This window comes from Lemur catta, chromosome 17 (genome assembly GCF_020740605.2).
Source record: "Lemur catta isolate mLemCat1 chromosome 17, mLemCat1.pri, whole genome shotgun sequence".
Classification (NCBI taxonomy): Eukaryota; Metazoa; Chordata; class Mammalia; order Primates; family Lemuridae; genus Lemur; species Lemur catta.
Window position 1 is genome coordinate 3,306,873 of NC_059144.1, and position 26,526 is coordinate 3,333,398.

At 48.9% G+C, this 26,526-nt stretch overlaps 2 protein-coding genes across 2 annotated transcripts; one reads left to right on the plus strand and one right to left on the minus strand.

The window, feature by feature from the left end:
* Positions 1 to 1,916: 1,916 nt before the first annotated feature.
* MRFAP1L1 (Morf4 family associated protein 1 like 1) lies at positions 1,917 to 7,338 on the minus strand. Its single transcript, XM_045529438.1, is given in 3 exon segments — positions 1,917 to 2,423; positions 2,425 to 2,574; positions 7,244 to 7,338. Coding segments are annotated over 3 exon segments (393 nt in total). The 3' UTR covers positions 1,917 to 2,275.
* On the plus strand, positions 7,190 to 9,080 carry BLOC1S4 (biogenesis of lysosomal organelles complex 1 subunit 4). The gene has a single exon (XM_045528862.1). The coding sequence runs from the start codon at positions 7,337 to 7,339 to the stop codon at positions 7,982 to 7,984; it is 648 nt and encodes a 215-aa protein (XP_045384818.1). The 5' UTR covers positions 7,190 to 7,336; the 3' UTR covers positions 7,985 to 9,080.
* The last annotated feature ends 17,446 nt before the right edge of the window (positions 9,081 to 26,526 follow it).

A 26,526-nucleotide genomic window follows, 5' to 3' on the forward strand; every position in this document is an offset into this window, starting at 1 on the left:
TTTTGAAGGCCCAGTTAAGTCACTTGCTCGGAAAATCCTTCCCAAACTCCCCTGCACAGGGTTGACTCCTTCAAGGCTCCCATAAGATACTCAAGCACACCATATTGTAATTCCCTGTTACCATTTCTATCCCACACCTTTGCCCAATCCATGTCTTACCTTTATATTCCTAGTGCCGTGGATAGGATATGAAGCCCATCACATACCCACTGATCGACTAAACACACTTCAGCTAAAAGCTGGCCTAAGGTTTGTTTCTCTTAAACACTGAGTGTTCTGTCAGCTCATCCCCATGGAACCTTCCACAAATAATTCTCTCTCACAGTTAAACGCTTGCTGAAAGGCTCACAAACTATAGGCAGTTCACCCTCATTTGCCAATGATGACACTCAAGGAATAACATCCACCTAAAAAAAATTTATTTATGATTCTTTTATTAACACACACAGGAGCTTTGGTCATTTAAACAAAAACTTTATTTAAAAAAAATAAGGCTTTTTAGGTCTTTGTTTTTCAAGGCAAATGAACACGTTTGACTTTGACCTCAAACCTCTGTCAGTTCTGCCACCCTGATGAACTAGAAGAGACTTTATGGGCCCTGATAATCCCTTTTCCTTTCTCCAGCCTCTCAAGGCTCTTTGTTGATTGTCTCTCTGAAGCCCCTGCAATGTGTGAGGGTATTACAATAGAGAAGTGTACTCCATCATTCCCTATTCAAACTTCTTTGTCATATAAGGTCAGCCACATTGTCTAAATAAATTCACCTGACAGGTTACACAATATACATCAGACAATGTGCCACAAAACAGTTCTCCTCCTTTGTCTCACAGAAGAACTGCAGCTCCAAAATATATACAAACCATCTTCCATCTCCAACTACCTTCTAGTTCTTCCAAACTTTATGCAAAGCAGTCTCACTCACGCACTCTTCACCAAGTTCAACCAAGTACCACAGAGCCTTCCACTGCACCTCTGAAGGTGGAAGATTCTGATCCCAAGTTTTCACATGCTCCAAAGTTCCAGAAAACAATCAGGTCACATAGGTAACAGCCAAATACAAAGGCCATGCCCAATATTTCAAAATCACAGCAAAGTCACAAGAATAAATGTGACCATGAAAATAACTTTTGACTAAGCCCCACTTGTCTTACAAAAGTTATCTTTCTAGAACCAAATACATTTGATGATCTAAATCCATATCAAGGTCATCAACCACTGACCATCAGGGGTACAGTACATAGGGGGTAAAAAACATACAAAAGAGAAAACGGCAAGCTGTTTCAGTTTCCTCAAGGTGTCAGTCCACCCTTACCAGTTGACCAGAGTCCATCAGCTGTGAACCTAAAGTACAACTGAGAGAAATTTGCCATCAAGACATTGAATCTCAGATTTCCATATCCTGACATTAAGAAATGTTAACCACCCACAAGAATGCCCCTTCTTTCAGGGAAGATTCTCTGACATACCCGCTTTCCAGAAAAAACTGGAAATTGCCTCTCGCTTTACACTTTTCTATTTCTCTTTCCCTGCATTCTCACTCTCTCCCATTTTTCTCTATGGCCTAGGTCTTCTCTGGTTTCTCCCCCAACTCCCTTAGTGCCTAGGCAGGTCTACCTCTGGCGACTGTCCTATTAGAATTGGCTTTTTTTTTTATTTTTTTGAGACAGAGTCTCACTTTGTTGCCCTGGCTAGAGTGAGTGCCGTGGCGTCAGCCTAGCTCACAGCAACCTCAGACTCCTGGGCTCAAGCGATCCTCCTGCCTCAGCCTCCCGAGTAGCTGGGACTACAGGCATGTGCCACCATGCCCGGCTAATTTTTTCTATATGTATTTTTAGTTGGCCAGATAATTTCTTTCTATTTTTAGTAGAGACGGGGTCTCGCTCTTGCTCAGGCTGGTCTCAAACTCCTGACCTTGAGTGATCCGCCCGCCTCGGCCTCCCAGAGTGCTAGGATTACAGGCGTGAGCCACCGCGCCCGGCCTTAGAATTGACTTCTATGGTCCACAAAAAACATACCTGAAGTTACCTTCATTTTTCTCTAATTACCACTGGGAAAGGGAGGTGCCACAGAAAAAGAGAATAGACTAACACCTAACAAAACCAGCACGCAACCTGACCCCACTTTGTTCCCAGTGCCCAATTTCTGAGGCAATAAAATGGGGGATTTGCTCCTAGAATATTACCCTTTTTACAAGAGGCTGTTTGACCGTGCTTCCGGCCACACTGAGACTTCCACCCAGCTCCCGCTAGCTCGTGACCTTCTGCGATATTCTCCTTCAAGACGACTCGCTTCTCTCTGTCCGCCAGACAAGCTCGACCAACGTCTCTGCCATCTTCGCGATCTCCTTCGCCTTCTCCTCGGCCTTCTCGCACAACTCCGACACTCTCTCGTCAGCGTCCCCATTTGGATGCTGGACGTGATCCGGGGGCCTCCTCGGAGGCCTCCAGCTGGGTTTTTATTTGGATGAGCACATCGTCCATCTCCCACAACCTGCTCCTGGTCCTTAAATACGCCCGCCCGTGCTCGAACCGCAGTCGACGTTCTTCTTCCTCGCGCGCCGTGAGGACGGTGGATCAGCAGCTCCTGCTGGAGTCGAAGCGACCCACACTCTGTCAAAGGTGTTCCCGAATTACCTTTAAATGTTTTCTTCCTTTTAATTTTAAGCCTCCCGCCTCAGAACTGCTGTGGAAACACCCCGTACACCGACAACAGAGCGGTGAATAAAATGGACTCGCCGCCGTCCACCCGCCCTCGGCGCGTTTGCGGCCCTTTCACGACCTGGCCGGGCCCCTTTACGGTCACGCCTCCGGCAGGACCAGGGGGCGGACGCGCGCACGTCAATAGGCGTTGGGTGCGCGCACGCCCGTCCCCTCCTGCTTCTCCGTGACTCGCCCCGCTCCGTTCCCTATTCCGCCTGAGAAGCCAGAAGTGGTTTGTTGGCGTCAGGTTTGCTTCCCCTCCTCCTCGAGAGCTTCCCTCCTAGGGGGCTTTTACTTTTACTTTTTTTAAGTAAAAGCGCTCCTCCTTCCCCATTTTTGAATAGAACTGGCTGGCCTTCACATCACTTACTATCCAAGCATGCACAAGCTCAGGTTAACTTGTATTCATTTAACTCTTAACGAGGAACCTATAAGCTAGGTGGAAATCTGGCTAAAAGTCGTGCGTGCGGGATGGAATTTGAACCCAGAGCAGTTTGGGTCCGCAGTCCCTGCTGCCACACATGCTCCCTTCTGGGACGAAGCTCTTCCCTCTGCGCTCTCCATGGCTCACTCGCACACTTTTGTTTTGGGGGGAGTTCCTCTTTCTGCCTTGAGTTCTGGTCAATAATTCTTGGTCTGTTTTCACCAGACCAAGTCGCAGCTCTTCGAGGTAAAGGGCCATTTCTGTTTGGGTTCTATTCTCAGCCCTTTCCGGCAGCTTTCAAGCAGGGCCTTAGGGGATTCTTTGGAGAGATGTAATTCTTCCCTAATATGTTGGTCATCTGTGTGTCCTCACCACCCACAGGGCCTGAAAATCACGTGGGCTCAGTAAGTGTGGCTTTGATAATCATTTAACAAACATATTTTGATCACCAACCTCATGCCATTATGGAATGGAGGAAGTTTATTTCTAGGCTTAGTTGCCCAGTGCCACCTTAGTAGTAATTTGCGTTTGTCTGGGGGGATCCTGCTGTACAAGTGCCACACATCAGAGCTTCAGTTTTCCAGTCTGATAAATAAAAACCAGTGGTCCCAGGCTGAGTATATGTCAGTGGGAAAGGCAATCATGAGATGATGTGCATGAAAGAGTTTTGTAAACACCAAGTAGCAGATGTTCATCAAAAGACATCATTAAGAGAAAAAAGGCAAGCCACAGAGTGGGAGAAGATATTTTCAATACATATATCTGACAGAGGACTTATATCTAGAATATATTGAGAACTCCTACAGATCAATAAGAAAAAGACAACTCTCAATTTAAAATGGGCAAAAGATATAAGCTAGCACTTCACAAAAGACAATATTCAAATGGTCAATAAGTAAGTATATGAAAAGGTGCTCAAATTCATGATTCAACAGGGAAATGCAAATGAAAACCACAATGAGAAAACACTATGTATCCACTGGAATCACTAAAATTTTACACACTGCCTTGTGAGTTGTATTTAACTCATGCTAGTTTTGAGCCTGGGGCCTCATGAAGCATATGGAGCTCATTCGTCTCTTTACCTTGAGTCCCATCAACTATTTTTCAAGTTGCATATGACTCAACACACAGAAAACAAAAAATAAATTTTTCATTAAATTAGAATCACTTTGTTTTAGAAGTTTTTATTCTATTTTTGTAATAAAACACTGTGGCCCCAGGGAAAAAATTTTTTTCTAGTGTGGCAGTCAGTGTGTTAAAATACTGATGATACCAACTGTTGGGGAGGATGTGGAACAACTGAAACTCTCATACATTCTTGATAGTGTCTTAGTCTGCTCAGGTTGGGTGGCTTAAACACAGAGATTTATTTTCTTACAGTTCTGCAGGCTAGAATCCATGATTATGGTGCCAGCACATTTGGTTTCTGGTGAGGTTAGGGCTCTACTCTTGGCTTGCGGACAGCTGCCCTCTCACTGCAGTCCTCACATGATCTCTTCTTTGTGCTTGTGCGGGGTGGTAGGGGGAGTGCTGTCTGTTGTCTCACTAATTCAATTGAATCAGGGCCCCACCCTTATGACCTTATTTAACCTTACTTACTGCTTTACTTCAAATATGGCCACACTGAGGGTTTGGGCTTCAATGTATGAATTTTGAGGGACACATACATTCAGATCACAGTGATGGGAATGTAAATTGGTACGATTTTGGAAAGCTATTTGGCAGTATCGACTAAGACTAAACATATGCTAACCCTATGACCTGGCAGTTTGACACCTCAGTATATACTCAAGAGATTTTGAGCGCATCTGTCCACAAAAAGACATGTAAAGGAATAGTCATAGAAGCTTTATTATAATGGCCACAAAGTTAAAACTACCCAAATGTTCATCAGCAGGAGAATAAATATATAAAACAAATAAATTGTAGTATAACCCTTCAATGGTATATTAGTTATGTAGTGTTGCATAACAAATTACCCCAAAATTTAGCAACTTCAAACATTTATTATCTTAGTCCATTTGGGCTGCTATAACAAAATACCACAAAGCAGGTAGCTTATAAATAACAGAAACTTATTTCTCACACAGGTCTGGAGGCTGGGCAGTCCACAAGCAAAGTGCTGTCAGATTCTGTGTCTGGTGAGGGCCCATTTACTGGTTTATAAATGGCACCTTCTTGCTGTGTCTTCACATAGTGGAAGGAACAGGGATCTTTCTTGTACGTCTTTTGTAAGGGCACTAGTCACATTCATGAGGACTCTACCTCCATGACCTAATCACCTCCCAAAGGCCCTATCTCCTGATACCATCACCTTGGGGATTAGGATTTCAACATATGAATTTTGGGGGTGAACAAACATTCAGATCATAGCATTGTCTCATGTAGTATCAGCTTAGGATCTTTCATGAGGTCACAGTCAAAATATCACTGGGGGCTGCAGTCATTTCTGTGCTTGAATGGGGCTGGAGAATCTACTTCCAAGATGTCTTACTCATGTGGTTATTGGAAAGAGGCTGTTTTTCTCTAGATGTTGGTAAGAGACCTCAGTTCCTTGCACTGTGTGTGCTTCTCTCCATAAGGGTGCTCACAACCAGGCAGCTGGTTTTCCCCTGAGCAAGTGATTGGAGATAACCTTTTATGAACTAATCCCCAAGTCACACACCATCGCTTTTCTCTTTTTCTATTTATTATGAGCAAGTCACTCAGTCCAGTACATACTCAACAGGAAGGAATACACCAGAGTGTGAATACCAGGAGGTAGAAATCACTGGGGGTCATCTTGAAAGCTGGCTAGCAATCACAGTTTGCCCTTTGACTACCAATTATTCACGTTCTCTTAACATGCAAACCACACTCAAGCCCACCCAAGACTTCCAAAAGTTACATTTTTAAAAAATCTCATGTAGTTTTATGTATTAGTATCTAATTATCTCATCAGCTTCAAGTCCAGAACTTTGTCTTCTAAATTAGGTCAGGTGTGGATGAGACTCCCTGGGTGTAGTTCCTTAAATCCAGCTCCTGGAGTATAATTCTTCTTGATCTGTAGACCTTTGAAACTAAAGAGACAAGTTATCTGCCCTCACACATCCAGTATACAATGTGGGGCAGGCATAGGATAACCATCACAGACATTCCTGTTCAAAAAAATAGGGGATAAATGGGAAGTACAAATAGGTCACTGGTCCATAATAATTCTATAATTCAGTCTCAAAGTCTAGGAGTAATTCTCCATGACTCTCAGCTTCATTATCTGGACTCTTGGTTTCATGCTGAGTCATACTTTTTTCAGAAAGGTAGCATGTGTTTGCTAATGAGTTCTTTTCTCAGTCTGCTTCCTGCTTGTAGAAGTTTGAGTGAGGGGGTCCAAAGGCCTTTTATTTCACACTGTCTCTGCCCGGTTGAGTCCAATCTGCAGAGTTTGTGCCAATATAATTATCTTTAAAACTTTGTAGGTCTCCATTGAATCTCATTGGGGTTCAGGCCATTAGACAAAAGCCCATCTTTATGTTGGGCTTCTGCTGACAATGCTTAAGAACAAGGCCTCAAGCTTCCTAGAGACCCTACTGTTCAATGGAGACATTCTGTGAGGCACATCATTGATCTCTCTAAGGAGCTGTTAGTCTGACTGAATGGTACTCTGACGCACCATCTTTGTTTTTTCTGAGAGTTTTAAGGATTTTACAGACACACCTCAGCTTCATCTTTGTTTTTTCTGGCAGTACCTGAGATTTGATATTGGCTTGAAAGATTTCTTAATTTTACATCATTTGCAGTATGAAGAAGCTAAGAACTTTCAAAATCATACAAAGTCATCAAGGTCCATCCCCTTTGTGTTCAACAAACCTTCCTTTTGCTTATCTCTTTTATTTACTATAAGCAGCAAAAAGAAATGAGAGACAGGAGAGAGACATTCTTGGGTGCTGGACGTGTTCTGTATGTTGATCTGGAAAGAGGTTCCAGGGTTGTATGGATACGTAAAACGTCATCGATGTGCACACATAAGACATAACGCGCTTTATTGTATTCCTTTTATATCCTTTTTTTTTAAGTTCTGAGTGTGAACGCGGGCGTGCCTGGAAGCCGGAAACAAAAGTGGGTGCGCGTGCACGCACACCGTCCCGCGGCCGCCGGAAGCCGGGGCTGGCGCGCGCGCACGCGAGTGCGCAGAGCCGGAAGCGGGCCTGCGCGGCCCGGGAGGCCGTGGGCCATGGAGGGTCGGGCTGCAGGGCTGCCGCGGGAGGGGCCGGCGGAAGAGGCCGAGGCGCAGGGCGCCGCCTGGAGCGGAGACAGCGGTACGGTGTCCCAGAGCCACAGCAGCGCCTCGGGGCCGTGGGAGGACGAGGGCGCGGAGGACGGCGCGCCGGTCCGGGACCTGCCGCTGCTGCGCCGCGCCGCCGCGGGCTACGCCGCCTGCCTGCTGCCCGGGGCCGGGGCGCGGCCCGAGGTCGAGGCCCTGGACTCTAGTCTCGAAGAGCTGCTCACCAGAGTGGACGAGTTCGTGGGCATGCTGGACATGATTCGCGGCGACTCGTCGCACGTCGTCAGTGAGGGGGTGCCTCGTATTTACGCGAAGGCGGCGGAGATGAGGCAGATCTACGGCAGGATCGACAAGCTGGAGGCCTTCGTGAGGATGATCGGCAACAGCGTGGCCAGGATGGAGGAACAAGTGACCAAAGCCGAAGCCGAGGTGGGGGCTTTCCCCAGGGCCTTCAAAAAACTCCTGCACACAATGAACGTGTCCTCCCTCTTTAACAAGTCGTCCCCCTCCAGGCTGCAACAAACGGGCTACGAACCCCCCGTCCTGTTTAGGACGGAAGACTACTTCCCTTGCTGCAGTGAAAAACCTCAGCTCTGAGTGGTCTCACCAGTCCTGCAAGAGGACCCGGCTGAGATTCTTATCTCAACCATTAAGTTAATTAAAATCCTATTAATAGGCACATATGATGTTGGAGCACGAAATTTTTAGTTTCCTTTCTGCAAACCTTGCTTCGTAGTATATTCATTATTCCACATAGAATGTATAGATTTTGTATGTCTTCCTATTTTTTTTATTAATAGAGCCAGAGTCTCGCTGTGTTGCTCAGGCTGGCTTCCAACTCCTGGGCTGAAGTGATCCTCTGGCCTAAGCCTCCTGAGTAGCTGGGACTACTGGTGCACCCTACCCAGCTTGTCTTTCAGTTCTAACCTGAAAGCTGCTTGGTGAGGGTAAGGGGCAACAAAATGAAAGTGGGGCCGAACTGTTATTTTTATGGATTTTACTACTCAACTAACAGTATTACCTTTTCGAGATTTATATTGTTTATATAATAAGAAAAACAAGCCGTTAAAGCCTTGTTGTTCAATCCTAGTAGTCATTCAATTTTCTATGACCTACTTTTAGGGTAAATGGCACATTATTTAGCATCATATTAAACTTTACACAGCATGTATTGTAAACTGAAGGAAATTATACAAATTCTGAGAAAATATACTGAATTTTTGCAACTAACTCTAAGTTGTATTTGAAAGTATGACCTCACAGTCTTAGTTTGTGTCCATAGCAAACGTCTGTATGTGGTTGCCAATGTTAGGTTTATAATGATAAAAATTTTGAATTTTATTGGAAAAGTTTTACTCCTGAAAAGAACTTTATATATTTCTCTTCCGTTTGTTTGAAAACAGATATATTGCTCATACGATTTGAGTAGTAAGGTAAAAGTGGTTTAGGAGTACCTCCTTTAGAAGGCTGATGAGAAAAACTAACCATAGCTATTTCACAGCATTGTATGTTTCTTTTCCCTGGAAATGGACAGTTGAGTCATTTATGTGAGTATTAGGACTTTTTTCTTTCACTCTGACAACATGGAAAGTTAATGGTCCCTTGCAGATACAACAAGCTTTGATCTAGATTTCAATCTGTTTTATAAGGGTCCTAGGTAATAGACCCCAAATAAACATACAGCTTAGGTTGCCTCTGTGTCATTGTTTTGTGTCATTACAGATCTTTGAGGTTGATAGAGGAGGTTCTCTCATTTAGCTGTGAATGAAGACTCTGGTAATCTAATCTCAAACAGCTTTTGTGCACATTTATGGTTTTTATTCAGGTGATTTGTTAATTACAAATTAAGGAACTCCTGAATTTAGAAGCTGAAAGAACAAGTAAATCTACATTTAATATTTAGCAACTACTGGGTACTGCTATAAGTAATTAGTATACTAAAGATATATTCAGTGAATATGGAAAGAGCTTCCTTACATATTTATTGCTAAAATGATTTTTTCACTTCATATTAAAAGGTAATTAGAGGAAATTATGAAAAGTTAGAATAATTTTAAAGCTGAAGTTTAATAATCTGCGTAATAGAAACCTTAAATTCCAGAAAGCATAAGTCAACAAGTGTGCTATAAGGTAGAACTTTATGAATTAGGCATGTATAATACTTAGATGTGTATCTTTAAAAAAGTAAATTGGGTTGAGAAAATTAAAAGTATAATAACCAGTAAGAGAATTATATTCAGCTTAACTATTTTTAAAGCTAATTGCATAAAATTTTCTGGCAATCTAAAAGTAAAAAGTCCTGGTTCAAGTGTTAACATACATGATTATATGTGCAGCTTATCTATAAGGGATCCTGGGTTCTGAAATCTTCCTACTCAATCAATGTTTCTGAAATTTCTAGATAGAGATTTGTATAGTCTTGTTCGGAATGGGGAATTGAAGCTGGTTTGCATAATACAAAACAGATATTAGATGCAGGTCATGTGTCTCTCTCAAGAACAGGATGGGGGAGCCAAGGACACTCCTGCTCTCCTTGGTACTGCGACCTTCAGACCTGGCTCCCTCCTCTTCCGCCCAGTTCTGACCAGCTGGAGAATCAAGAGGGCCTTCTGGATCTTGGAAAACTGGTCCTTCTACCTCTGCCTAAGTCAGTAACAAGTTGGGAGAGGGGCTCCCACCCCTGGAGCTATAGGGGAGGCCCAGATGTCATCCTGGGTGACCACTGCAGACCATCTCTGCTGCTTGGGTCTGAAACTCCGCCACTTTCTAGAAGTATAAATGGGGGTGGGAATAGGTTCTAATAGCTTGAGGGAGGCACCCCACCAATCATGCTTGAGTCAATTAACTTGTTCTTGGCTCCTACACAGGAGCACAGTGACTGAGGAGAGTTTCAGGAGTCCCCAGGACATCCATCCCCTCAGTGCAGAGGCAGTCTCTGGCATTCAGGAGTTGGCTTATGCACATACATTAAACTGGATACTCATGAGCCAGTGAGCACCTTGTGGCTTTTCCCCCAAGCCAGAACTTTGAGGAATAGGAGCCTTGGGCCACTTCAAGAGGACATACGCTGGCATCAGCCTGGTGTGAACCTGCTACCTGATCTTGGGCAGGGGGCAGCAAAGTTCCTAAAGGGCCAGACAGTATCTGTTTGAGAATTGTAGGCCATATGGTTTCACAACTACTCACTACCCTTGTATTGCAAAAGCAGCAATAGACAATATATAAACAAATAGGCCTGGCTGTGTGCCAATAAAACTTTATATATAAAAACAGGTATTTCTTGAAACTTAAGAGACATCCTGGCAGGAAAAACATAATGGTCTGGGACTTAAAGTTTTAAACTAGCTTGGCCAAACAGCTGTTAGAAGGGGCAGCATGGGAAGATGAAAAATGTTAGTTCCTAAGGATTCTTTTCTTGCTGCTGAAAGTGAATAAGGAGAAAGACAAGCTGAGGCTGCCAGGTAGGGAGTGCAGGTTTACAGCCCTCCTTGAAAGTGAGACCAACAAGACACAAGGAAATGGTGCCCAGCTTGGATCATATCTGCATCATCACCCCACTTCCTATACCAGAAACTTCTCGAGGACTGTCTAACAGCAGTATCTTCTAAGGACTTTGGCTTAGAGTGACCACTAGTTAATAGGAAGAGCTAACATCACCCCCACAAGATATTCCAAGTGCACCCTTCCATCCATCCCCCTCCAGGCCACCAGTGTCTCACCTGGGCCACTCAGTAGCCTCTTAAGTGGTCTTCTGCTTCCCCTTGCCCACCCCAAGCCATTCCCCACATAGTATACAACCGTCAAAGGGGTCTTCAAAAACCATAAATCAGATATATAGGGCTTTGCCCAAAGTTCTCATCAGCTCCTCCTTACACTGGAATAAAACCTGGATTCTGTTCTATGGCCTGCTGGGCCCCATAGGACCTGACTCCTGCACCCTGCTCACTCCTCTGCAGCCTCCCCTTGATCCTGAAGATGTCCGGTGTATCCCCTCCACGATACTTATTACAATTTGCAATAGTGTCTGTGTCATTATCTGATTACTGTGGGCCTCACCTCCGCCAGGTATGACAACTGGATGTTAGCTCTGTGGACTTGGCTGTATTCTCAGCAAGCAGGTAGTGTGTGCCTAGAACACTCAGGTATCTGCTGAGTAAGTGACTGTCAGAATGGCTGAGGAATGAACAGCTAGACAAAAATTAGGCACCCCGAAAGGAACGCAAGACAGGCAAATACAGGAATTTCATCAAACCCCCAAGGGCTTGCCAGGGAAACCAAGTGCCACGGGAGGGCTGAGAACACAAAGAAGAACAAGACATGGTTCTTCTCTCAGGAGCCGGACGGGCCAGTGGGTGACAAGGTCAAACGCCCAGTCCTACTTGGTCCAACTCAAGGTTTGGGCTGAACTCGTTTACCATATAAGCATTCCTGTGGACTCCTACTTCTTTTCCTTTTTTTTTTTAAACAGAGTCTTGCTCTGTCACCTGGACTAGAGTGCAGTGACGTCATCATAGCTCACCGCAACTTCACACTCCTGGACTCAAGCGATCCTCCCACCTTGGCTTCCTGGGATTACAGGGTGAGCCTCATGGCTGGCTGGGCCTAGTTTTTAATCGTTCCCCAAGGATGTTGATATAGAACTTCTAGAAGAACTACCTTTCTAAAAGACTTTTACGTGCTAAGAGGTTAAAAAACATTTGTTTGAGAACATTTTCCAAAGTCATTGAAATCATCGGTCCCAGTAATGGAGAATGACAGCTTCTCCTTTATAATCTTCATTATCCCGGGAAGAGAGAGTCCCGATGGGGGTCTGTGAAGGTGCGGATATAAATGAGGCATCTGAGGGCTCCTTGCTGTGGGCGCAGGCCAGTCTGGGGTGGCTGCAGGGACAGTCCTACCCCACCCGGGGGTGCGACAGGAGCGGGAAAGGCCTGAAAGCAGCTGATCCAGCTCCTGCCTCCAAAACATCCTCCAAAGGTCGCTGGACACCAGAGTAGCAGAGCCCTTGTGGGGCTCACAGTGTGCAGGCAGAGTGCGGATCCAGCTGTAGCCCAAGGCACAGTGGGCTGTCTTTGCATGGGGCTTGGAGAGGAGAAAGGGAGGATGGGAAGGGGGAGCGGGTACTCATTTGGGAGAGCCCTGTCTGGCGGGGACAGCAGACAGTTGCCACGTCCGTCACCCCCACCCCGTTTGCTGTCCTCATTGCTCTGTCTCCTCTGGAAAGGAGCGTGCTCGTTTGTTTCCTTGTTTATCTGTGCCCCAACAAGGGCAAGGATTGTGGCCTTTTTCTGTTTTCCCCACCACAAGTCCGTGGCACCCAGCACCACCCTGGCACAGGGCAGGCCCTTAAGGCATTCCTCTGCATGAATGAAGGGGACACTAGTGGGAGCAGGCGCTGGCAGAGGAGCAGGGTGCTCCCCATGCCCACAACTGCCCCCATCATTCAGTTCCTCGCCTCCCCTTGGGCGGGGCACAAGAGGGTCGTCTTCTTCCCACCTGTCCCCTTCCCCCTCTCTCTCCAGAACTCGATTCTTACTGTCCGGCCTGACAAGCGTCTGTCTCTTAATAGGCACATTCAGTGTCATCGGACGTATGTAAATGCCTTCGTCACACCTGCTCTGTGCTCCTCTTTCCCCCCTTTCTTTCCAGTTGTCCCTGAGGTAGAAACAGCCCCAAATATCAGGTCACCTCCCCAGGCCTCTGTCTCTCCTGGGACCCTGGTCGAGTAGTTCTTCCTACCTTGGTGGACTTCCAGTGCCTTCAAGTAGAGGCTTCTTTTTATACCTAAAGAGACAGACTCTTACTTTATTTGCACATTTGTGCAGAATAATTTCGCTTTTTTTTTGTTTGAATTTGAGACTTCTACTGGCAAAACAAGAAAAGCCATTTCAGTGTTTTCTCGGGTTAAAAAACAAAACAACAGACTCCTTCCTCTCCACTCCCCCTGCAAATATCGGTCACAGTCTCTAGACTTGGAAGTGCTTTCTGGTAGACTTTTTTCATAGCATATTGTTTCCTGTTACACTGTTAACTGAGACGAGAGCCGGCAGGACAGAGGTTGTTGGGGTGCACGCGTGTGTTTGCTAGTGATGTGAGAATTAGGAGTAGTTTGGAAAATGTTGAGTTTCAACTGTCATCACTACTGCTTTATAAAATTGTCCAGAAAGTCATTTAAGCTGGAAATAATTCTTATTTTTTGTACTGATTTTTTTTTCTGTTCCATCAGTTTTTATTCTTTTTCCTAAATTGTGGTAAAATACACATAACACAAATTTGCCACGTATAAATTCATACAGTATCTGTCTGACTTCACTTAGTGTAATGCCTTCAAGACTCATCCATGTTGGAACATGTGTCAACAATGTCTCCTTCCTTTCGGAGGCTGAGCAATATTCCATAGTGTGCACCGGATTTGGTGTATCCATTCATCTGTCAGTGGCCACTGGGCTGCTTCCACGTCTGGGCTGCTGTGGACACTGCGGCAGGGAGCGTGGGGATGAGCCTGTGCCACCCCCGGGGCAGCGCTCTGGCAGGAGCCCAAGGTCTGGGGGTCTGGGCCCGGGCCAGGGGCCTGACGGAGCGACTGATTCTCTTCTTACCTGGGTCTCCCCTCCCCTCCAGCCTCGCCTGCTGGCCTTTGGCTACACTTGACCTTCATGACCTTCCCTCCCATTGGGGTGAGTTACCTCCCAGCCGGCTTCTCAGCCTCATGCAAGGAGACGCTGGCAGGCAGCTCTACGGGCTCCAGACATAGCCCTGCTTGTCCGAGTCTCCTTCCTAATGTCTCCCCATCTCCTGCTCTGCCCAGTCCATGGGGAGGCAGCGAGAGGGGACGCTTTGTAGGGAGGGGCCGGTTCAGGCAGAACAAGGAGTTTAGACTTCACCCCAAGAGCACTGGGGGTGGCTGGGCCCAGGGCAAGCTGCGGGCGGGGAGAGAACTGCAGTTGGGCTGTTGGTCTGGAGCCCCGTTGACTTCAGGGCAGTAGGAACCTCTGGGGCCTTGATAGTCTCGACTGACAGGGAGGGCAGCGTGGGCGAAGCCTTCCAAGACTCCCACTGTAAAGGCTGTGGCCTTCATCCTGGGGCCACAGGAGCCACTGGGGGTCTCCCCTGGGAGTAATCCGGAGTGCAGTTACACTCAGTGGTCACCCCTTCACCCCAGGTCCACCCAGCAGGCAGCAGGCCAGTCTGCACCACACACACACCCCTGGTGACCTCAGAGATCTCTAAGGACATCCCTGATGGGGAGGGGGCAGCAGATGACAGAGTGTGACCGTTGGGATACACGCTCACTACAAATTTGAGTTCATCTCTGTGCCTGGAGCCTGCCAAGGTTCAGGCGTTTGTCCACGCATTCCAGGAGTGGCCTGGCCGGCTCTGCCTGAGGGTCAAGGTCAACGCCGCGTCGGGGCGGCGCTCAGGCTTCCTGCTCCTGGAAGTACCACCTCTGGTCACTAGGGGGCAGAGTGCTGCAGCCCACTAGGGTCCCCGGAGCTGAGGCTCTGGAGTGAATTATTGCAGCTCTCTGGGCCTCAGTTTCCTCATCTGGAGCCTGTGTTGGGGACTCCATGAGCTCACCAGTCTTCTGAGTACCTGCCAGCCCTGTGCTGGGCTCTGGAGACACTGTGGGTGACAGATTGCTTCTTCCCAAATGACCACAATCCCTGATGCCCGCCCCACACCATGACTCGACACTTCGCCCAACCCTCGGGTCTCCTTTCTGTCTCCCTCCATCCCGAGGATGCTCACCTGAGGGACGCCAGCCACCGTGCTGTGAGGAAGCCCAAGCCAGCCGTGTGAAGGGACGGCATGGAGAGGCACCGAGCCCCCGCAGAGGCCGGCCGTCCCAGCCCTAGCCTTTGAGTCTCCCACCCAAGGCCCCAGACGTCCCCTCTGTGTCCTCCCAAATTCCTGACCTGCAGAATCTGTGAGCTTAATGCATTTGCTCCATAGCCAAGGTACCAGGAACACTTGCCCTACCCTAGCAAGGGGGCAGCGCAGGGTGAGATGGTGGAGCTGTCACTCTGCAATGAAAAGAGTCCTGTGGCTGGGGGGAAGGCATGTGGGGCTGGAGAGCTCAGGATGCAGCACCCGCTTGGCCTGGGGGTCACCTGGGGATCAGCCTGGGGTCCAGGAAGCAGAGCCTTGGAGGAGGGGGCAGGAGTGATGGGGGCAGGCAGGTCCCAGGGCCTTGGCTTGGAGTCTGTCCCCAGGAAGGTCTTCAAAAGGGGAAAGACACAGGGGTGATGAGCAGGGAGGGGCAGGTGGACAGTGAGGGGCCCCATCACCGTTGGTGGATCTGCTGAGGGACTGCGAGCCAGGAGGCCCCTGGGGCTCTGCTGCTCATCTGGCCCTCAAAGTCACCATCCTGACCCAGCCCCCAGAGGTGCTGGGCCATAGAGGAAATGGCCCCCTGAGGAGCAAGTGCCTTGCTTGAGTCACTGGCAGGGAACTCTGGGCCTGTTTCCCCACCAACTGCTGTGGGTGCCCTAACTAGGTCAAGTGTCTGGATGTGCCCTAGAGCGAGCAGGTGGCACTCACAGGCACACTCACACACACGTACATGCAGCACACACACCTGCTACACCACATATCACACACACACCCCGCATGCCACACGTATCACCCCCCCACTATACACACCACGTGACACACACGCACACACACTATACATCACATACACCACATGTCATACACACCACACGTTACATGTACCACACACATACTACATACCATACACATTGCACACATATGCACACCACACATGCCTCACACACACAACGTATTTTACACCCCCCACACACACACCATGGTGGTGAAACGCACGGGCCTGGGGCACGGGCAGGCCTGGCTCCATCCCTGTTCCATATTCACCAGCCATGAACTTGGCTGAGTCACTGGTGCTCTCTGACCCTCAGTTTCCTTATCTGCAGGATGGGGTCGCTAAAGGCACCCACTTCCTGGGATTGCTGGAGCACCATCGTGCTCGAGTGGTGAGGAGCACAGAGCTGTGCAGGGCGTCATTCACTGGCCACCACCTTTCATGGGAAATGTAAAAGTTTGATTCTGTCCTGGGGAGGCAGGAGGCAAAGAAGCCTGGTGGAGGGGCCGGCAAATCTGCCATGAAAGACAAGCTACTGAAGGACTGTAAACTTAGACTGCCGCGTCTGTGCACAGGGACTGTGTGGGGCCGGCCTCACAAAGGTGGCAGCTGGCTGGCCTGGTGGCGTGTCCTCCGTTTCAGGCCGTGCCGGGCCTCCCCGTAATAAAGACCTGTTTCTTCCCGGCTGCACTCTGGGCCCAACCACCACGGGCTCAATGAGCTATTCTGAGCTCCTGGCCTGCCCACCCTGGACACACTCGGGCCTTCTGTTTGCCCACGCCATCCTGTGGCACTGTCATAAAGCAGCCCTGTTCTCTCGCCACCGCGCAGCCGGGCCTCGGCCGCGGGGGAGGCCGCGCTTTGCTGGCTTCCAGGAAGACGCACCCACTGCGTGTGGCCAGAGACGAGGGCACCTCTTCATGGGCAGCCCCCTCAAATTAGCGGGCAATTTGCTTTGGGCAGACGCGGGCGGGCTGGGTGGGCAGGCCGAGTGAGCAGGCTTCCCTCTGAGACGCACACTCGCCACCTCCGCTCAGGCCCCGGCCTTTGCACAGGCTGTTCCTATGCTCTTCCTGGGCTGCGTCCTCCTCCTCCTTCAAGCCTGGGCTAAGTTTTCTTGTTTCTTCCCCTGATGGGGATCTGCAGCCAAAGACCTCTTGCTCTGTCTCATTGCTCCGTTTGAGTTTTCCCATTTGTTTATCCTTTGTCTTGTTCCTCTAGAGGATGTGATGCCCGGGGTCAAGGAAGAATCTGTCTCGCTCATGCCATTCTCCAGAGCCGGCACAGTGCCTGGCTCAGAGAGGGCCACAATCACGCATTGGGAGATGAATGAATGAACTAACCACCCAATGAAGAAATAAATCTATAAATCCATGAAGCAATGATTCAATGGATTGATTAATTAACGAGCCCAAGGACACCGGCAGGAGAGACTGATTCTCTCTTTCGGCAGCAGCCCTTGCCTGTGCATTTTAATCATCTGATCTTGTCCACTCACCTCCAGCCTTCCAGGGCAGCGTTGGGGTCAGTTCCTCCCCAGGGTCCCCAGAACCCACCACCCCAGGCTTGGCACACACCATTGCTCAATGGGTGCTGATTGAATGAATATGCCAGGGCCATTCACAGGATCTCTGATCAATTTTGGGGTCCCCCTGGCTTTGTCCTACTTCCAGACCTTTGCACCTGCTGTTTCAGGGCCTGGAATCTGAAGATCACCGTCCTTCTTCAGGTCTCAGCTGGAAGTCTCCTTCCTGGGGTGGCTGCCTTGGCCGCACGCTGGGCTGCTCCCCTGGCGTTCTCTGCCCAGCACCTGCAGAGTTCCTTCCTAGACCTCCTGGATGGAGTCTGTGACTGTTTGCCTATTTCCATTACAATTGGAGTGCCCTGGGGGCCAGGACCTGCCTGTCCCACCTGCCCTGTGCCCTCAGTTCTCAGGATAGTGGGGGCTCAGAAGGGCCTGCTTAGTGAACATTTCTTGTTAAGTAAACAAACGGGGGAACTAACAACCCCAGGAAGTTGATTTTGTCCATTTTACGGTGGAGGGCAGTGGGCCCAGATCAGACACGTGGAATGCCGAGGTTGCAGAGTCTGTCAGAGACGCGCACTGGAATCCTTCCTCCACTCGATCATGCAGCAGGTTTTATCCAGTTCCTGCTGGAGGCATAGATGGCCCTGAAGTGACACACAGCTGGGTGAGGGGGACAGGCAATAAAACATGCTTCGATGGAGAGAGGAACAGTGTACAGGTGCAGAGGAGGCCACTGCTCCTCAGGAGACGTGGTCAGGGAAGCCTCCCTGGGGGAGGTGAGGCAGTCCCTGAGCTGAGTCCCAGTTGAGCAGTTCAGCACAGGGTGGGAGCACAGCAGCAGCACGAGTAAAGCATTGGCCTCTGAGGGGACAGGGAGCTGGCCTCCAGCACAGCAGGGTGGGTTTGGGTATGACACTTGGATTTGCAGTGTACAGGCTGAAGGCCAGGGCCAGTGGCAGGAGCCCAGGGGGACCAGTTTTATTTCAACATAAGGGAACATCTCCCAGAGGCAGAGCCATGTAGATAGAATGAACTTCTGGAGGAAGGAATGAGCTGTCTGTCCCTGGGGGTATGTAAGCTGTGATGCTGGAGAGGGGTGAAGTGTTAGCCTAGACAGGAAACATGTAAAATCCCTTCTGATGCAGAGAATCCACAGGTCTGTCATTGAAAGCTGTCTCATGCAGAGGAGGTATTTATCAGATAATATCAACAAAATATAAATACAGATGTGCATAAATATGATCATTACAGTTTTTTAATGGAATGGGGAAAACCCTGTGTCATAAATTCCACTTTTGGAAAGTTATTCTAATGTAATCAACATGTGTGTATTCAGACACTTGGCTAAAATCACTGCAATGTTGTTTGTAACAGAAGAAAATTGGAAACAACTTGAATGTTCATTTATGTGTTTATTTTCTATTTCCCCTCTGGACTGTGAGGTCCAAAAGGGTGGGACCTTATCTACCTCATTCACAGCTCTATCCTTCAGATCCAGTGGGGAAAAGAGATACAATGTCCCTTTTTTTTTTTTAAGTATAACTCCATTGATGAGAGAGAAAGGGGATGCCAGGGGAGAGGACAGGGAAGGACTGTTAACATGAAATGTTAACAGTGGTTGTTTCTGGGTGATGGAATGAAAGACAATTTTTGTTTTGTTCTTATGTTATAATATATTTTCCATACTATCTATCATAAACACATTATTATGTCTGTAATGTGAAAAAAAATTAAGAAAAAATAGAATGACATCAGGGTAAAAAAAAGAAAAGAAAAAAACTGCTTTATTTGCTGAGCTCTGAGAATGGATTTTTAAAGCCAAGGTGAATTATGTAAGACTTCTTTTTTTTTGAGACAGAGTCTCACTCTGTTGCCCAGGCTAGAGTGCCGTGGCGTCAGCCTAGCTCACAGCAACCTCAAACTCCTGGGCTCAAACAATCCTCCCACCTCAGCCTCCCGAGTAGCTGGGACTACAGGCATGTGCCACCATGGCCGGTTAATTTTTTCTATATATTTTTAGTTGTCCAGCTAATTTCTTTCTATTTTTAGAAGAGACGGGGTCTCGCTCTTGCTCAGGCTGGTCTCCAACTCCTGAACTCAAGCGATCCTCCTGCCTCGGCCTCCCAGAGTGCCAGGATTACAGGCACGAGCCACCGCACCCAGCCTGAATCATGTAAGACTTTATGTGACTGCTCCTAGTGGCATCTTCTTGCCATCTGGCTGGGATCACACAAGAGCAATCCAACTGGTTTGGGGAAGAGCATAATTTCCAGTTTTGCAGTGGCCACCCCTGAAACCATGTCCCCCCGCCAAAGGTGTCTTTTAATAGCCTATTTTGGGTGTGGATTTGACATTTATCTGGGCCAACAAGTCATCAGTGCTGTTTGGGTACCCCAAAGCCACTTCTGCTCGAGGCAGATAACAAAACAAGATAACTTCACCAACAAGGAGTCTGCTTTTGACTTTGTCTTCCAGAACAAGCAAGCTCTCTCAATGTTCGGGGAGAAGACAACTTGCTCTGCATTGTTCAAGATTGTGAGATGGCACTTTCCAGTTCTTGAGGTTCCAAGGATCCTCCAGGTGGGGCTGGGATGGAAGACACCTGCTAGAAGTCGCTGTTCACCATGTGTCTCCCTAGGGAAGTAGCGTGCTCCCAGCTGCTGGAGGTGTGCAAGACACGGCCGGGCCGATCCTCGTCAGAAATGTAGGGGACTCGACTGGAAGGTTCAGGGCGGCGGGCAGGTACCCCTGTCTTCCTTATCCGGGTGAGAGAGGCGCAGCTCAGAGGAGTGAGGTGGTACACGCAGGGTCTCCAGCCCGCGCTTGGCAAGTCCAGATGCTCCTCTGGGCTGGCCTGCCCCACAGTGCCCCCACTGCACTCATGATCAGGGTTTGCGTAAGATGCTAGGGTCACCTGGAGGAGGAAGGGGACTCCTTGGCCTGAGGAGAGCCAGGAAAGGCTTCCTAGAGGAAGTGCCCCTTAAGCCAGGGCTTAAAGGTGGTGTGAACATGGGGGGGTGGAGGGGCCCTCTCCCTCTGTCGTGCTACAATGACAGCACAGAATTTGCCAACCCCAGGTCCCTGCTCCCAGGGGCTCATGCCTGCGGCGTGCCCTCCCACAGGGCACAAGCCCCTCTCCTCAGGTGCAGGGCGTTCTGAGGGCCACGGAGCAAGAAGACCCCACTCCTAGGAGAAGGCCTGGTTCAAACCACAGCACTGCCTCTTTCTGGCTGTGTGTTCTCAGGGCAATTATACAACCTCTCTGAAAAAATGTTGAGGGTAAACTTCACAGGACACATTCCCCCTCTCAGATATGTTTGTTGAACTCCTCCTATGCGCCAGGCACTGCTGTCGGCCCTGAGGAAAGAGCAGCGTGCCACTTTTGAGGACCTACTGTTCCAGTGAAGGACGAACAGTAAAAAGGCAGCCAGGTGTGCGGACGTGGGCGTGGCAGGAGCGTGGAACCCGCGGGGCAGCCGGGCGGTCAGGGAGGCCTTCCTGAGAGGGGCGCCCTGCGGAGGCTGGGGAAGGGTATCGAGGGACAGGTGGCCGTGCACTACAGACCTCCCTGGCCAGCCAACATCGGGCCATGATTTCTACTATCATTCCTGCAGCCTCTACTGAGCCCCACCTAGGACTGGCCCTTACCTCCCCATAACCACCAGCCTTTACTCTCCAAAACCACCTGCTGCTTTCTTGACAGCAAACCCAAAAAACAAGTGCCCCACGACACTTCTTGCTTATGCCTGAAGTGCTGGTGACCATAGGGCACCCTTAAAAGGACCCCTTTATCTCTCTCAGCCCTAAGGGACTGCCTCTGATTTCCCCCAACTTTGGGGACTTAGGGCCCTGTCTGATCCAGTGGCTTCTCATGGAAGTGACTTCCCAGAAAGCCAGTGCACCGGGTGGGGGCCAGCCCAGGAGGTCACCAACCCTGCTGAGGCCTGCTCAGATCTCAGGGTGAGTGGCCCTGCCAGGTGACTCAGCTATTCCTGCAGCTGGGTGTGGGCAGATGGCTGGATCTCTCCAGGGCAGCAGGGAGCGGCCTGAGAGGCACTGGCTGGGTTCTTATTTTTCCTTCAAAGCCTCCAGCCCCTGGCCCAGGGAGCAAGGCACACTTGGCCTGTTGAAAAACTGCCTCCTCCTTGGAGGAGCCTCGGTCACAGGCAACGCCGGGATGCTCAGAAGCAGTGGGATGTGGTCAGCCCAGCGATGCCTTCACTGCATAGCCGGGGAAACTGAGGCCCAGCGTGGCCAGCCTGCCCAGGGTCAGGCAGCATGGTGGGTGGAACAAACCTGTGCTGTTCGCTCTGGGCCCCCAGATCCCTCTGGAGAGACCCCCCGCATTGCTCGGAACCGCATTGCTTCCGGGGCAGTGCCATGGGACTCCTTGGAGAAGGGGCCCCAAGCAACAACAGCCTGTTGAAGACTAGTGCACAGTGGGGGTGTGGGCCCCCAGATGGGCCTGGGGTCCAGTCCTGGCTCTGCCACCTCCTAAAAGTGGTCTTGGGCAGGCGGCTTACCCTCTCTGTGCCTCAGTTTCCCCTGTGTTCACCTGCTGGGATCTCTGGAAGGGTTCAGCGAGTTGCTGGTGGTGGAAGGCCGTTGGGCTCAGTGCACAGAGTGGTTCCTTCTGTGCTCACTGAACCTCGTGGGAGGTGGCCCGGAACCCCGAAGAAGAGAACACCTCCCACCTGCCCAGCCTGCCCTCCCGCACACGCGTACATGTGGACGGGAGACTCTAATACACGTGGACAATTTGCTTCTCCTGAGAACAGGCTGGAGGTCAGGGGTCGGAGCAGTGTGAACTTAGGCTTTCCGTCTGTGAAGCTTCACCTGTGGAAGCCATTCATTCATGCGGCAGGTGTTTGCGGAGCACTTGCTGTGTCCACAGTACTGCCCTGGGGCCCAGAGACAGAGCCGTGACCACAGCAGACAAAATCCTGCGCTCACGGTCCTTGGTTCCTGTGGGAGGACAGTGAGTGGTGAGCTGAGTGAGGCGAGGCACCAGCCAGGTAGGTTCCCACGGGAGGAGCATTCCGGGGGGGGTGGGGGGTCAGCCCATGCAAAGGCCAGAGGCAGGAGCGTCCTGGGGGCCGAGCAACAGCAGCTCCAGTGAACAGATGAGGGAGGGGATGAGGACTGGGGCCAGCACGGAGAGCGCACATGTGCAGGTGGGGACTGGGACAGAGGGTTGGGCTCCCTCATCTGTGGCGTCAGCCTGTTCTGTCCCCGGGCAGGAGAAGTGCTCGGCCTCCAGGAGGTACAAAGATACCAGAGGGCAAAGAGGGAAACGAATCCCACCCGTTTGAAAAGTGCCATGTTTTCGATGCTACTTCCTTGAGGTTCCGTCTTGCCCCCTTGCCCACCCCACCCCACCCTGCTTGTTGCACAGTCAGCCTCAGAAGGCCATGGTCACAAACGGTCAGGGCAGGGCCCTCAGGGGCCACCAGGCTTGGCACAAAGACCCAAGTCCTTAATCAGATGTCAGCACTGCTTACCCAGGCCTCGATCACTGCCGTCCACCTTGCCCCTGTGCTTCCGCCCACCCCAAGCCTTCTCGAGAGCTGTCCTTCCATCTGGAACATGCTTCCCTTCACTCTCCACCTGCCAAGGTACCTGTCCGTCTGGTCTCCTAGGTGGCCATAAATAATAACTACTCGTCGGCTGAACGAATAAATTCACAGTTTCTCCAGGGTCCTTAACCGATTCCAAGTATTGGCTGAGTACCTACCACGAATCATTCCTCCTCAAGATTCTAAATAAGGAATCAGGAGACGTGCATCTTCGCTGTGTGACTTTGGGCAAGTCACTTCACCTCTCTGCCCTTCACAATCAAATCTTTCAGAGCTGGAAGGGATCTTAAAGTCCTTTAGTCTAAACCCTCACCTGATGTATGTGACAACTGTGTTGCATCCCTGCCCAGCAGTGATCCAGTCTCTGCTTGCTCACCTCCAGAGACAGGGAGCTCACTCCCTAACTCTCAAGAAGGTTCATTCTCAGGTATCCCCCAGAGTAAGTTGAGATCCTCTGGACTGGAAAGGGCTTAGGTGTCAGCAGACCTGGTTCAGCTCGCACTGCTAGTTCTATGACCTTGGGCATGCCACTTAACTTCTTGAGTCCAGTTTTACTGTCTATAAAATGGGGATCATAATCGTTTTCTGTTAGAGTTATTTCAAGGATCAAGCTGGATGACAAGGATAAGGTGCCTGGCACACAGTAGACACTGGAGACATTTACGAGATGTTGAAGATAAGCTAAGGAGCTCCACTTCCTGATTGCTAAACTAGTTCCCGGGACCTAGACTCCTCGTGAGGTGGGGAGGGAGCTGGGGAAGCCTGGGTTGGCAGATGGTGGCTTTCTGCAGGCCTTGGTGGGGCAGCAGCTTCCTAACAGGGGACCTCATCATCGAGGTCAGAATGGTGTGAGAAAGAAAAATTAGATACATAAATAATAGATAAATATTTTGTTATTGTGGTAAGACACGCATGCCATGAAATTTACCATTTTAACCTGTTTTAAGTGTACAGTTCTGGGGCCATTCGGTACATTCACACTGTTGTGCAACCACCATCCCACTATCCATCTCCAGAACTTTCTCGTCTTCCCCAATTGAATCTCTGTTCGCATTAAACCCTAACTCCCCCGACCCTCCCTGCTGGCCCCGGCAGCCACCATTCTACTTTCTGTCTCTGTGAATTTGACTCTTCTAAGTACCGCAAGGGAATGGAATCATGCAGTATTTGGCCTTTTGTGACTGGTGTATTTCACTTAGCATAACGTCTTCAAGGCTCATCTGATCTATGTTGTACCATGTGTCAGAATTTCCTTCCTTTTTTTTTTTTTTGAAATAGGGTTTCACTCTGTCACTGAGGCTGGAGTGCAGTGGCATGATCACAGACTTACTGCAGTCTCAAACTTCTGGGCTCAAGCAATCCTCCTGCCTCAGCCTCCTGAGTAGCTGGGTCTACAGGCACCTGCCGCCATGCCTGTCTAATTTAAAAACATTTTTTGTAGAGATGGGGTCTCACTGTTTCCCAGGCTGGTCCCAAACTCCTTGCCTCAAGCGATCCTCCCTCCTCAGCTTCCCAGACTGTGAGGTTACAGGCGTGAGCCACTGCCCTGCCCCCACTCCCACTAGAATTCCTTCTTTTTCAAAGCTGAATAATATTCTGTTGTACAGATATACCACATTTTCTTTGTCCACTCATCTGTCAGTGGGCATCTGGGTCTCCACCTCTTGATCAGTGTGCACAGTGCTGATGTGGACATAGTGTGCAAACATCTGTCTGAGTCCCTGTTTTCAATTCTTTTGGGTATGTATAGCCAGAAGTGGAATTGCTGGATCATATGGGAATTATGTTTAATTTTTTGAGGAACTGCCATACTTTCCACAGTAGCTGTGCCATGCCATGTTGCCACCAGCAATGAACAAGAGTTTCAATTTCTCCACATCTTCACCAGCACTGATTATTTTCTCTGTTTGTTTTTGTAGCAGCCCTCCTAATGGTTCTGAAGCACTATCTCTTGTGATTTTGATTTGCATTTCCCTCATGATTAGTGATGTTGAACATCTTTTCATGTGCTTAATTGGCCATTTGCATATCTTTTTTGGAGAAAGGTCTATTCAAGTCCTTTGTCCATTTTTTAATTGAGTTGTTTGTTTTTTTGTGTTGAGTTGCTGTAGTTCTTTATTTGTTCTGGATATGAATCTCTTAACCAGATATGGGATTTGCATTTATTTTTTCCCATTCCATGATTGCCTTTCCACTGTGTGGACAGTGTCCTTTGAAGCACAAAAGTTTTTAATTTTAATGAAATTCAGTTTATCTATTCGCTCTTTTGTTGCCTATGCTTTGGTGTCACAGCCAAGAAATCACTCCCAAATCCAATGTCATGAACCTTTTTCTCTGTTTTCTTCTAAGAGTTTTATAGTTTTAGCTCATACATTTAGGTCTTTGATCCATTTTGAGTAATTTTTGTATATCGTATAAAGTAAGGGTCCAGTTTCACTCTTTTGCCTGTGGATGTCCAGTTTTCCCAACACCATTTGTTAAAGAGACTGTCCTTTCCCCATTGGATGGTCTTGGCACATTGTTGAAAATCATTAACCATATTTATTTGTTTTTTTTGTTTGTTTGTTTTGTGTTTTTTTTTTGAGACAGAGTCTCGCTCTGTTGCCCAGGCTAGAGTGCCATGGCGTCAGGCTCACAGCAACCTCAAACTCCTGGGCTTAAGCAATACTTCTGCCTCAGCCTCCCGAGTAGCTGGGACTACAGGCATGCGCCACCATGCCCGGCTAATTTTTTCTATATATATAATTTTAGCTGTCCACATCATTTCTTTCTATTTTTAGTAGAGATGGGGTCTCTTGCTCAGGCTAGTCTCAAACTTCTGACCTCGGGCTATCTTCCCGTCTCGGCCTCCCAGAGTGCTAGGATTACAGGCTTGAGCCACCTCACCCAGCCCATGTTTATTTGTTGACGTATATGTCTGTCTTTATGCCAGTACCACACTACTTTGGTAACTGTAGCTTTGCAGTAAATTCTGAAATCCATAAGTGTTATAATCCAACTTCGTTCTTTTTCAAGATTGTTTTCGATATTTGGGTCCTTTGAGATTCCATATGAATTTTAGAATGGATTTTTCTATTCCTACAAAAAATGTCATTAGTAGTTTGGTAGGGATTGCATTGAACCTGCAGATCACCTTGGGTAGTATTGACATCTTACCAATATTAAATATAAAATTTTTAAATGACATTTAGTCATGAAAGTGCTGTGGAAAACAGTTTGGAATTTCCTTAAAAAGTAAGTATAGGCCAGACAAAGTGGCTCACGCCTGTAATCCTAGCACTCTGGGAGGCCGAGACAGGAGGATCACTCGAGGTCAGGAGTTTGAGACCAGCCTGAGCAAGAGCGAGACCCCCGTCTCTACTAAAAAATAGAAAGAGGCCGGGCGCGGTGGCTCGCGCCTGTAATCCTAGCTCTGGGAGGCCAGGGCGGGTGG

Bases quoted from the DNA above. Each gene is read 5' to 3' on its own strand.
- BLOC1S4 (XM_045528862.1), top strand. From the start codon at position 7,337: ATGGAGGGTCGGGCTGCAGGGCTGCCGCGGGAGGGGCCGGCGGAAGAG.